This window comes from Salvelinus sp. IW2-2015, linkage group LG17, assembly GCF_002910315.2.
Source record: "Salvelinus sp. IW2-2015 linkage group LG17, ASM291031v2, whole genome shotgun sequence".
Taxonomy (NCBI): domain Eukaryota; kingdom Metazoa; phylum Chordata; class Actinopteri; order Salmoniformes; family Salmonidae; genus Salvelinus; species Salvelinus sp. IW2-2015.
The window spans coordinates 32,665,998-32,678,891 of record NC_036857.1 but is presented as its reverse complement, the minus strand read 5'-3'; the positions used below and the strand labels follow the sequence as shown (position 1 = coordinate 32,678,891).

Below are 12,894 nucleotides of genomic sequence, written 5' to 3'. Positions count from 1 at the left end.
CTGCGTCCATGTGTGCGTGTTAACTATTTAACTGTACTAGAATGCTTAAAAGGCCGCTAAAATTCTAAATATCAGTTATCGGTATCGTTTTTTTTGGGGGGGGGGGCAAGGAAAATATCGGTATCGGCCAAAAATGTCATATCGGTGCATCACTAATTTCTACAGCATTGAAGGTCCCCAAGAACACAGTGGCCTCCATCATTCTTAAATGGAAGAAGTTTGTAACAACCAAGACTAGGAAGAGTTGTCCGCCCGGCCATACTGAGCAATCGGGGGAGAAGGGTCTTGGTCAGGGAGGTGACCAAGAACCTGTTGGTCACTGTGACAGAGCTCCCGAGTTCCTCTGTGAATATGGGAGAACCCTCCGACAAGGACAACCATTTCTGCAGCGCTCCACCAATCACGCCTTTATGGTAGAGTGGCCAGATGGAAGCCACTCTTCAGTAAAAGGCACATGACAGCCTGCTGTTTGCCAAAAGGCACCTAAAGGACTCTGACCATGTGAAACAAGATTCTTTAGTCTGATGAAATCAAGATTGAACTCTTTGGCCTGAGTGCCAAGCGTCACGTCTGGACAACTTGGCACCTATTCCTACAGTGAAGCTTGGTGGTGTCAGTCATGATCGAGAGAAAGATGAACGGAGCGACGTACAGAGATCCTTTTTGAAAACCTGCTCCAGAGCGCTCTGGACCTCAGACTGGGGAAAGGTTCAGCTTCCAACAGAACAACAACCCTAATCAAACGACCAAGACAAAGCAGGAGTGACTTCGGGACAAGTCTCAATGTCCTTGAGTGGCCCAGCCAGAGCCCGGACTTGAACCAATCTCTGGAGAGACRTGAAAATAGCTMRGCAGCGATGCTCCCCATCCAACCTTACAGAGCTTTAGTGGATCTGCAGGTGAAGAATGGGGAAAAACTCCCCAAATACAGGTGTGCCAAGCTTGTAGCATTATACCCAAGAAGACTGGTCTGTAATCACTGCCAAAGGTGCTTCAACAAAGTACTGAGGAAAGGGTCTGAATACTTATGTGATATTTCAATTATTTTTTAATGAATTAGCCAAAATTTCTTAACCTGTTTTTGCTTTGTAATTGATATTGTGTTTAGATTGATGAAGGGGGGGAAAAAACGATTTAATCAATTTTAGAATAAGGCTGTAACGTAACAATGTGGAAAAAGTCAAGGGTCTGAACTTTCCGAATGCACTGTGTGTATATAATTGAATGTATAGACAATATAGAATATCTAGTATATCTGAAGAATAGTGTATGTGACCAGTGTTCCCTGACTATGTAGGGCAGCAGCCTCTAAGGTGCATGGTAGAGTAACTGGGTGGTAGGCGGCTAGTGACAGTGACTAATGTTCAGGGCAGGGTACTGGGTAGAGGCTGGCTAGTGGTGACTATTTAACATACTGATGGCCTTGAGGTAGAAGCTGTTTTTCAGTCTCTCGGTCCCAGCTTTGATGCACCTGTACTGACCTTCCCTTCTGGATTGTAGCGGGGTGATCAGGCTGTGGCTCGGGTGGCTGAGATCCTTGATATTATTCTTGGCCTTCTTGTGACAGAGTGCTGTAGATGTCCTGGAGGGCAGGCAGTGTGCCCTCGGTGACGTGTTGTGCTAACAGCACCAACTGCTTTCTCATCACGCTTTAATTTACCACCCTTAATGAATGCATTTGCAGACTTGGCACAAGCCCTTTCTATCCAAGGTCGCAGGGTTTCTACTAGTCTTGCACTTGTCTGTAATTCCTGTGTCAAGTCACACGCTTGACAGGCAATTATTCTATGGATGGCTGTGGTTCAAGGTGTGGTTGCGTTCAGAGATTTGATTTTGGAGCTTGCTTCATCATGGCTGAGCCGTGGTTACAGAAGCTAAATACCTCTGATGGTTTTCACACGTAACCACAAATCACAGACATGCTCTGAACCCTGTGTACCAATCAAACCTGTGGTAAGGACCTCAGTGCTTCTCAATAGCTAGCCTATTTCACTGTTTTACGCAGCAAAGCACAGTAAGGCTTGCCTCTGCAGACTTGAAAGAAAACAAATTAGCATGATTTGTAATGGCACACTTGCTTCAGATACAATAGGGGAGCGCTCCCAGATATATGGGTTAGGCCAGTCACTGTGGAACTGGTTGACTGGGTAATCACCGTCTTTGGGTGCTCACCCCCCTTTCCCCAGCAGCAGTGCTATGACCCCTCTCTGTTGTAACGTATTACTCATCCTAGCACCTCCACTACTCTTAACGCTATGCCGCCACAACATTCAAGCCCACGCTCTCAACTGCAACAACAACCGCAGCAGCACAGCAGATCGGGGCTTGTGGCAGCTTGATTTGCAGCTAAAGCCTACTCTTAATGAGGGAAAAAATAAGTTGTGCAAAAGCTCACCTGGCATTTTCCCTTTTTCTTTTGCCATGCATGTTTGACTAGATGAATATGTGTTAAACATTTGGGGTTTTTTCAACTGAAAAATAAACTGGTTTGCGGGCGGAGTATTATCTGTTTTCTCCTCTTGTATGTTGCTCTCCAGGGGGATCCGCAGAGACCGAGAGTTTTGTATTCCTGGTAGATCGGCTGGTTGAAGTTTCAGGAGACGATAGTGCGTGTGATTGCGTGGGCTGGTGTGTTCTGTTGAAGGACATTTGAAGGTTGTTTTAACTACTCAAAGATGTGCAGGTTTCCTTTGGAGACTTGGCTCTACTCCTGACCAGGTTTAGTCAGGAAATTGTCTTTACAGGGTTCAAGCAGGACGTTGGTCCACACTGAAATGATCCTATACTCTGAAATAAATATTTGAGATTTTATTTATATATAAACTGCGATTTTAGGATCTTAATTGTGTACAGCATCATTTAGCCTTGCTTGTGTTCTGACAGTGAATGTTATATACACTGAGTGGACAAAGCATTAGGAACACCTTCCAAATTTTGAGTTGCACCCCCATTTGACCTCAGAACAGCGTCGGGGCATGGGTCAAAAGTGTTCTACAAGGATGCTGGCCCATGTTGACTCCAATGCTTCCCACAGTTGTCTCGATGTCTTTTGGGTGGTGGACTGTTCTTGATGCACACGGGAAACTGTTGAGTGTGAAAAACCCAGCAGCGTTGCAGTTCTTGACACACCTAAACCAGTGCGCCTGGCACCTACTACCATACCACGTTCAAAGGCACTTAAATATTTTGTCTTTCCATTCACCCTCTGAATGGCGCACATACACAATCCATGTCTCTTATCTCAAGGCTTAAAAAGACTAYCCTGTCTCCTCCCCTTCATCTACACTGATTTGAAGTGAATTTAACAGGTGACTTCAAAAAGAGAACATAGCTTTCACCTGGTCAGTCTGTCATGGAAAGAGCGGGTGTTCCTAATGTTTCGTACACTCAGTGTATACAGTGCCTTCAGAACGTTTTCAAGATTTTGTTGTCTTAAGTGGGATTAAAATGGATTTAGTTGTCTTTTTTTGTTAACGATCTACACACAATACTTTAATGCCAAAGTGGAAGAAAAAATATAAAAAATTATATTTGAATTTTATTTTCCATTATTATATATCTTGATTAGATTCAAAAGTATTGGAAAGAGCAGGTGTTCTTAATGTTTTGTATACTCAGTATATATATATTTTGTTTTATTTATTACTTCTGGGGGGTTGCCCCCCCCCCCCCACCCCCCACCATGCTTAAGTTAACTATCGAAGCTGTTCCAAATCAATGATATCCAGCTGAGGGCTCCAGCTATGCATTTGGTTTGCTAACTTGACAGCTATGTGGCTAGATGGCAATATTAATCTTCTTGGTTAAAGCAGAGACCATCAATCCCATCCTGGATGAAGACCCATGTTGCCTAAATTGTTTGGTGTTTATTTTATTCATTTTTTTTACTAATAGCGCCCCTTGTGTGCACTTCTGGTAATACCGTATACCCCGGTATGGAACAGAAACTGTATGAAAATCTGGATTCTGCTCAACCCTAATCACTATAATGATTCACAGGTATTCACTATTAATCTCTAATAGCATTAACATTTAAAAAAAAATCTTTACACTGTTGATGGAGGTATGATTGAAAACAGCCCCTCAATATTTCTAAGGCTTACTCAAATAATTTTGTCAAAACCTTCCTGAAACTCCTATTTTCAGTTAACAAATTAACAGTAAAGCCTTCTCTTCTGAAGCACTCTGGTTGTTTTGTAGCAGAAGCTGTGCTGTGTTCAAGTCCAAAATGGAGAGGCGGGCCTTGACTTGTGACAGCAGAGTGAGGCACGTTGACAGAAAACAGCGGGGGTTCTGAGCTAGGCTCGAATGGCGGGAACCCGTTTACCGGGATTTACCAATCAAAACCACTCCCTTTTCTCGGGATAAATGACTGCGAGAAACCAGTAAATCATCATAAATGATTTATATGAACAGCATGTCATGAAATGGAACCGCTAAATTATATGCAATGTCTTAATCTGGCTTCTTTACGTTCTCTGCATGATGAATCAACACTCAGGGGGGGACAGACAGCCCATCTCAGTATGCAGCGCAGTTCACAACACATGTAGACCTATTAACTCATGGCAACTTTTTTTCTTGTGACAGGTAGGCCTCATTTGCTGCACCATAACCTATGCTACAGTAATATAAAGAACGAATGCGTGTCTAATCTCTATCTGGCTATCGGGGGTCACCTTGTTTTTTTTTAAATTGCAGCTGCAGTGTTTAAAAACAGCCTGTCACACGAGTATTGTTGCTTTAAATCAGTGCACGCGCAAGCACTCTCTCGCAGTCTTTCTCTCTCTCAACTCCATTCAAATTGCATCCAAAATAGATAATTTTGTTCTAGATTGAAACTGTATATACAGTTGAAGTCGGAAGTTTACATACACTTGGGTTGGAGTCATTAACATGTTTTTCAACCACTCCACAAATTTCTTGTTAACAAACTATAGTTTTGGCAAGTCGGTTAGGACATCTACTTTGTATGACAAGTCATTTTTCCAACAATTGTTCAGACAGTGATTTATAAGTGAAATAATCTATCACAATTCCAGTGGGTCAGAAGTTTACATACACTAAGTTGACTTTACCTTCAAACAGCTTGGAAAATTCCAGAAAATGATAGGCTAGTTGACATAATTTGAGTCAATTGGAGGTGTACCTGTGGATGTATTTCAAGGTCTACCTTGAGTGCCTCTTTGCTTGACATCATGGGGAAAATCTAAAGAAATCAGCCAAGACCTCAGGAAAAAAAATGGTAGACCTCCACAAGTCTGGTTCATCCTTCGGAGCAATTTCCAAATGCCTGAAGGTATCACGTTCATCTGTACAAACAATAGTACGCAAATATAAACACCATGGGACAATGCAGCTGTCATACAGCTCAGGAAGGAGACACGTTCTGTCTCCTAGAGATGAACGTACTTTGGTGCGAAAAGTGCAAATCAATCCCAGAACAACAGCAAAGGACCTTGTGAAGATGCTGGAGGAAACGGGTACAAAAGTATCTTTATCCACAGTAAAACGAGTCCTATATCGACATAACCTGAAAGGCCGCTCAGCAAGGAAGAAGCAACTGCTCCAAAACCACTAATAGAAAGCCAGACTACGTTTTGCAACTGCACATGGGGACAAAGATCATACTTTTTAGAGAAATGTCCTCTGGTCTGATGACATAGAACTGTTTGGCCATAATGACCATCGTTATGTTTGGAGGAAAAAGGGGGACGCTTGCAAGCCGAAGAACACCATCCCAACTGTGAAGCACGGGGGTGGCAGCATCATGTTGCGGGGGTGCTTTGCTGCAGGAGGGACTGGTGCACTTCACAAAATAGATGGCATCATGAGGGAGGACATTTATGTGGATATATTGAAGCAACATCTCAAAACATCAGTCTGGAAGTTAAAGCTTGGTCTTCCGAATGGACAATGACCCCGAGCATACTTCCGAAGCTGTGGCAAAATGGCTTAAGGACAACACTCAAGCTATTGGCTTGGCCATCACAAAGCCCTGACCTCAATCCTATAGGAAATGTGTGGGCAGAACTGAAAGTCTTTGCGAGCAAAGAGGCCTACAAACCTGACTCAGTTACACCAGCTCTGTCAGGAGGAATGGGCCAAAATTCACCCAACTTATTGTGTGAAGCTTTTGGAAGGCTACCTGAAATGTTTGACCCAAGTTAAACAATTTAAAGGCAATGCTACCAAATACTAATTGAGTGTATGTAAATGTCTGACCCACTGGGAATGTGATGAAAGAAAAAAAGCTGAAATTAATCATTCTCTCTCTTATTCTGACATTTCATATTCTTAAAATTAAAGTGGTGATCCTAACTGACTTAAGACATAGAATTCTTACTAGGATAAAATGTCAGCAATTGTGAAAAACTGAGTTTAAATGTATTTGGCTAAGGTGTATGTAAACTTCCGACTTCAACTGTAGATGTCCTAGCCTACTTTTTTCAGGTAATACATTCAAGCCTTGTTTTTTGCTCATTTTTGGTTATGCATAAGCTCAACTTATCCTCTGTCTGTCGCGCAGTAAGTAAGCACCTGTGCTCCGCTGGCCTCCTTAAATGCTCCTTAGCTCTTGGGGTCCCATGCAGTAAAAGCTTGACTAGAATAGCTTGCTGGACATTTCTTTGTTGCATTTCCTACACCAATGGACTACTTGAAGAGGGACGCAAGCTCTTGGGGGTAGGCTGTAGCAGTTATTTATTCAGACCCATAACCATTCAATCAATCTTTGTGAAGAAAAGAAATCCTTTTGCATATAATTCCAGTCCTATGTTATTCAAGGATGTCATTAGGGACAACGTAACGTATTTATTTAATTGTTGAAAGCGAGGAAGGATAGGCTAATAAGATTAGTGGAAAAATGTCAGCCTACTAATTATACAATTAGGCCCTATTATATTTTAAAATCCAAATCACTAGCCTATACTTGTGACTTTGTAGGCCGCATCTGCTGCACCAGAATCACAATTTCTCTTCTGCTTTATCATGGTTTGAATGATGTGTGTAATTCCAGTCCATATAATTCAATAGGCTACTCTCAAAAAGATGAACCTACTGGAGCTAGTTTAATTTATTTGCCCAAGATACCATATAGCCATCAACATCAATGGGCTTTTCATGTTTTTCTGTCGTACGTAATGGGCAGTAGCCCATCATATGTATTGGATAAGGGCACAATCATTTGGGCATGGGCTCATAAAATGTATTTAATAAATGGCTCATCAGGCTCCGGTAGCATCAGGTTTTAATTTTCATGCTGATCAAAGCTCTTATCAAATGCAGACATTTCCGGTTTTGTCAGGAAATACGGGGTTACCCGGGAGAAAAGTAATTTATTCTCGGGATGGAACATTTCTAAAATACCGGGAAAATATTCAAACCTATTCTGTCCTTCCGGGTTCCGCTGAAGAATTGGAATTCCTCCCGAGCTGTTCTCTCATTTTGGCAGGCAGTTGTGAAAACAATTCCCAAGCTTTTAGTCACTCCAGATCGAGTTGCCATTTCTACTTTGTTGGATGGAGAATGACAGAGGGAAGCTGGATAGACAGAACTCTGAGGAATAGTTTTGCTGTTTTGGTGGGTGGCTTTGTGATATTGCGAAAGCATGTATTTATGGATCTCTGAGTGTCAAGTCCTGGCTGACAACAAACTCACCTTCTTGCTTTCTGTTTTACAGCATTGGATCCTGAATGAACATGCACCTTAGGACTACACTACCTTTGGGTACAGTACATTCCACAGATGCGTGAGCCAGAGGAGAGATGGAAAGAAACGAAAAGAGTAAGAATTTTATGTAAATATGTTCATGTTTGCTGCCGTCTTTGTTTTTTATGGTCAATTGTATAGGTTTGAGTGAAGTTTAGACTTAGAGGAAACAGTTGCTAGGCTATATAAAATATATTTTTTAAAGCTGCAATATGTAACTTTTTGAGCAACCCAACCAAATATACATATAATTGTAACTTATAGATCTGTCATTCTAATTGAAAGCAAGTCTAAGAAGAAAGGTAGATCTGTGCTATTTCTATGCTTCACGTTAAGTTTCGTATACTTTCAGTTTTCTACACCAGCTTCAAACAGCTGAAAATACATTTCAGTGTTTTAGATGGTACAATGATTCTCTACACCAGGTATTACCAAACTGGGGTACGCACAATGCCGCTGGGTGTAAGGCAAAAAAATGTCTTCACATTTTCAAACACTKCATTTAGATTTTTCAATGGGGCTATATATTTGGGTGAGGTTTCTTTCTCGCCTGACTAGCCTCATTTCACTGCCAAAAACATCCAATCACATTAACCGTTACACTCGCGAGAATTCCACGAACGGTCCGTATGTAGCCAAATGTAGCTGCTGCTCATTCCGTTTGCTCGAAAATTGATTAATGATAAAAAAAAAAAAAGTAAAGCCAAAGTCCATAGAGACACATACCAGCTCTACTGGTAGTACTGCTACTACCAGCAGTACTACACCTGCACCTGTTGACGACACACAAGTTGTTCTGCTTCCATGAGCATATCCAATGCTAGCATCAGTAATTCTACATTTGTTGTTAGCCCAACTAGCATGGACACTGACAGTTGTGAATCTGATGCAGCCGAAGAGCTGCTGCCCCCTTACCTGGGAAAGCACCGAACAACAGACAGGGATGTTGGACCATCGAAGAGGCGCAAAGATGATGAGAACCTCATTGATTTGGGGTTCACTTATATTGGGAGTAGTGCCTTTCCTCAACCACAGCGTGTTATATGTACAAAAGTACTCTCTCACAACTCAATGAAACCTTCACTCTTGCGCAGACATTTAGAAACAAAACATGCCAATTTGAAAAATAAGCCACAGGAGTTTTTTGAGCAAGAATTAAGATGACTTTCGAGTAGTAAGACATTTATAAGAGCAACAGATACCATTAATAAGAAAGGTCTGGAAGCGTCTTATATGGTGAGCTACCGAGTGGCTAGGACAGGCAAGCCTCATACTATTGTGGAGGACAATTCTTCCTGCTGCCGCGGATATGGTTGGGACAATGCTGGGGGGAAAGGCCAAAAAAACTATACAAACAATGCCTTCATCAAACAACKCCGTTTCATGATGCATCAGTGACATGGCAGGAGATGTTTTGAAACAATTACTGCTTTGCATACAAGCCAGTGAATTCTATGCGTTACAGCTGGATGAGTCAACAGACGTGGCGGGCCTGGCACAGCTCCTGGTATATGTCCGTTACGTTTATAGGGGTCAATAAAGGAAGACATCCTCTTCTGCAAACCACTGGAAACCAGGACAACAGGAGAGGATATTTGTTTAAGTACTGGACAGCTTTGTGACCTCAAATGTACTTTGGTGGTCAAGATGTGTTGGCTTTTGTGCCATCCGTACAGATACCATGACAAGGAGACATAGTGGAGTGGTAAAGCGCGTGCAAGCAGTTGCTCCTGACGCTACTTGGGTACACTGCAGCATCCACTGAGAAGCTCTTGCTGTCAAAGCAATGCCTGACAGCTTGGAAGATGTTTTGGACACTACAGTGAAAATGGTTAACTTTAAAGCAAGGCCCTTGAACTTTGTATTTTCTGTATTATGCAATGATATGGGCAGGGACCATGTAACGCTTTTACAACATACAGAAGTGCGCTGCTTATCAAGGAGCAAAGTATTGACACATTTTTTTTAAATTGAGAAACAAGCCTAAAGTTGGCCTATCTGGGTGATGTTTTTTCCTCGCCTGAATGATCTGAATCTAGGATTACAGGGACTCTGATTACGAAGTTGGAGCTCTTCTCTGTCTGCATTAACAAGGACAACACACGGGTCTTTCCATCATTGCATGGTTTTTTGTGTGCAAATGAACTCAAGCTTACGGACAATGTCAAATGTGATATATAGCGAAGCACCTGAGTGAGTTGGGTGCGCAATCACGCGGGTACTTTCCCGAAACTGTTGACACCAACAACTGGATTCGTTATCCCTTTCATGCCCTGCCTCCAGTCCACATTTCCGATATCTGAATTGGAGAGCTTCTTCAAAATTGCGTCAAGCAGTTCTGTGAAAATGTAATTTAATCAGAAGCTACTGCCAGATTTCTGGATTGTAATCCTGCATTGGAAAATCATGTTAAGACACTGATGCCATTTGCAACCACGTACCGATGTGAGTAAATTCTCGTCCGTCACTAGCATGAAATCTAATTACAGGCACAGACTGTGTGTGGAAAATGATTTAAGACTGAGACTCTCCAGTACAACATTGCAGAGTTATGTGCATCCTATCCAGCACACCCTTCTCATTAACCTGTACTAAGTGTTTCACAATTTATTGGACAAATAAGGTTTAATATGTAAGATGGCTAAATAAAGAGCAAAATTATTGATTATTATACATTTACATTTACATTTAAGTCATTTAGCAGACGCTCTTATCCAGAGCGACTTGTCCTATAAGAGCTCTTTGTCACTTCCCACGAGCCAGGTTGTGAACTCACTCATTCTTATGTCTAATAAATGTATTGTGTGTGTGTGTGTGTTTTGAAGGCTTGCAATGATGGCAAAAAACAATATTTGAGAGTGTGCTTCCCCTGTTGCTAGAGGGGGTACGCAGCTGGAGGTTGAATGTTTGAAMGGGTACAAAGTTTGGGAACCACTGCTCTACAGTATACTTGCTTGTATTGTCACAAACGGAAATTAGGCGAACTATTAGAATTGTATCAACCAGGAAATGGCAGGGCGATTTAGCATAGTGCGTCTTTAAATAGAAGGAAGCTATGCCAGACACAGTATTTGCTGTGCTGAAATCTGGACCATTCCATGAAAAGAATAACATAATGAACTATATCCTGACACATCTATTCATCTGTAGCCCAGTCAGCTTCAAGCCATATATCTGTATGTTTATTCTAGTGTTCTCCTTTATCCACCCAATACTGTTGTTTTTTGGCTATGATTAAAAAACAGAACAAACTGCATAACAGAAATGTTATCAAAATGAACAGTTGTTTAGCAAACATCCTCCTTTTCTTCCAGAATTCAGCCGGGACCGCCGTGCAACAGCAATCCAGTGAGCCAAAGGAGAGCATCCCCCTGCCCCTGAGTCCCTCCCCTCCCAACTCCCATATCCCTTCACCACCATGACCACTGAACTAGGGAGCAGCCTGACTTCCATGGACTGGCTTCCCCAGCTCACCATGCGGGCAGCCATCCAGAAGTCCGACTCAGGGCACCACCACCCCCACGGGCATCATGGCCACGGGCCGGGCAAGAAGAGCACCCCGCTGGACCCTGGCACAACACTGGACCAGGAGGAGGCGGCCCAGCACCGGGACGGCAAGCCACCCTACAGCTACGCCAGCCTCATCACCTTTGCCATTAACGGCTCGCCACACAAGAGGATGACCCTCAGCGAGATCTACCAATGGATCTGTCACAACTTCCCCTACTACTGGGAGGCAGGCAGCGGCTGGAAGGTAAGGGGTGGAAACGGAGGAATAGAAGTGCGAGGGTGCATTAAAGGGATGGTTCACTTAAGAATCAGTTTGTTTGGGATTGACYTCTGCAGTTTTTTGTGAACTCATGAAAGGTGTGATTAACATTGGACTATCCCTTTAAGGAACTAACTTACTAAACATCCTGGGAATACAGGCACACTGTATTGTGCATGTAAATTTTGTTGACTCCAGACGACCAGATGATGAAATATATAGTATAATGTGGCACATGAACTAATAGGCCCACTTCTCAGCCTCAAGCTGTAAACATTTACTCCCAGATGTACCTGGCCCAGTGCAGTGATGCTGTGGTTGAAACGGTGATCTGCATCAAAGGGAACGTGAGCAAATTCATTACAGTCAAGGTGATTACTATCAGCTGCACAGTGGGAGACCGACATGAAGCCCAAGCAGTCTCTGGGTTCTTTGATTTGGAGAATATACTGTTAATGTACAACTAAAAGAGCTTGTACTGCACACACACACAAAAAAAGCATGCACGCACACACAGTTGCACAGTCACACACACTCACTCACGCACAGTGAGTAAGAGAGACTCCCACTCGGGTTGGCATACGTGTGCAGTCTACAGATTAGTGGGCCAGCTCAGCTAGAGAAGATGGGTATCGGGGAGTTTACTACCCAGCCCAAGCACGCGTTTGCTTAGTATGATAATGTGGATACGCAGGCAGGAGAGGCTGGAAACCAATGCTAACTCCTCTCCCATTTTGAACCGAAGCGCTTTAGCCACAGGATACACTGAGTGTAATAAGATAACTCGTCAAGGTCATAACACGTCCACATGGTATGAGGGAGCAGGACATGGGATGTGTGTCCCAAATGGTCCCCTATTCTCTTAACAATGTTAAAGCTTTTGAAAAGTAGTGCACTAAGGGAGTAGGGTGCCATTTGGGATCACAACAGCTCGTTTGGAAAGAGGTACTCTGCTGTGGTTTTATAAGCCGTAATAAACATGTTTAGTTTCATGTTACTATGAGCTATGATGACGTGTTTCTACATGCGTACCTGCATATGTACCTGTGAAAGGGGGGGAGGAAAAAGACCGTTACAAATCAGGATATTATTTTTGACAAAATCACAATATTATTTTTGTGCTAGTTGGCTGTACCTGCACCAAAACTCCAGTATTTTTCCTTCCTAGCTTGGTCTGCATCTTCTTCTTTTTAAACAGGGAGACAATTTGTTTTCAGCACTTCTATTTCTATGACTGATCTAATCTTGTTTTCTCATGGCTCTCCTTTCCCTCTGCCACTGACATATGGTGAGAAATATTTTCGAAACACTGATTTTTATTGAGATTCGGAGTATCAAATGCATATACAATCGCAAAACATATTGTATCGGCACCTAGCTGTCATGATATCATATCGTGAGGGACCTGGAAATTC

The 12,894-nt window shown here is 42.6% G+C and overlaps 1 protein-coding gene across 3 annotated transcripts in view; it reads left to right on the top strand.

Moving 5' to 3' along the window:
* LOC111976803 (forkhead box protein J3) overlaps positions 1-12,894 on the top strand; it is an 88,449-nt gene that overhangs the window by 23,597 nt on the left and 51,958 nt on the right. For 2 of the 3 annotated variants that reach the window (XM_070448104.1, XM_024005945.2), the window contains exons 2-3: positions 7,682-7,785; positions 11,025-11,464. In XM_070448104.1, the coding sequence (XP_070304205.1) occupies positions 11,129-11,464 (336 nt within the window). In that variant the 5' untranslated portion in view covers positions 7,682-7,785; positions 11,025-11,128. Of the gene's footprint in view, positions 1-7,434; positions 7,582-7,681; positions 7,786-11,024; positions 11,465-12,894 lie in introns of those variants that run through there. The other variant, XM_070448106.1, reaches the window with a different exon arrangement.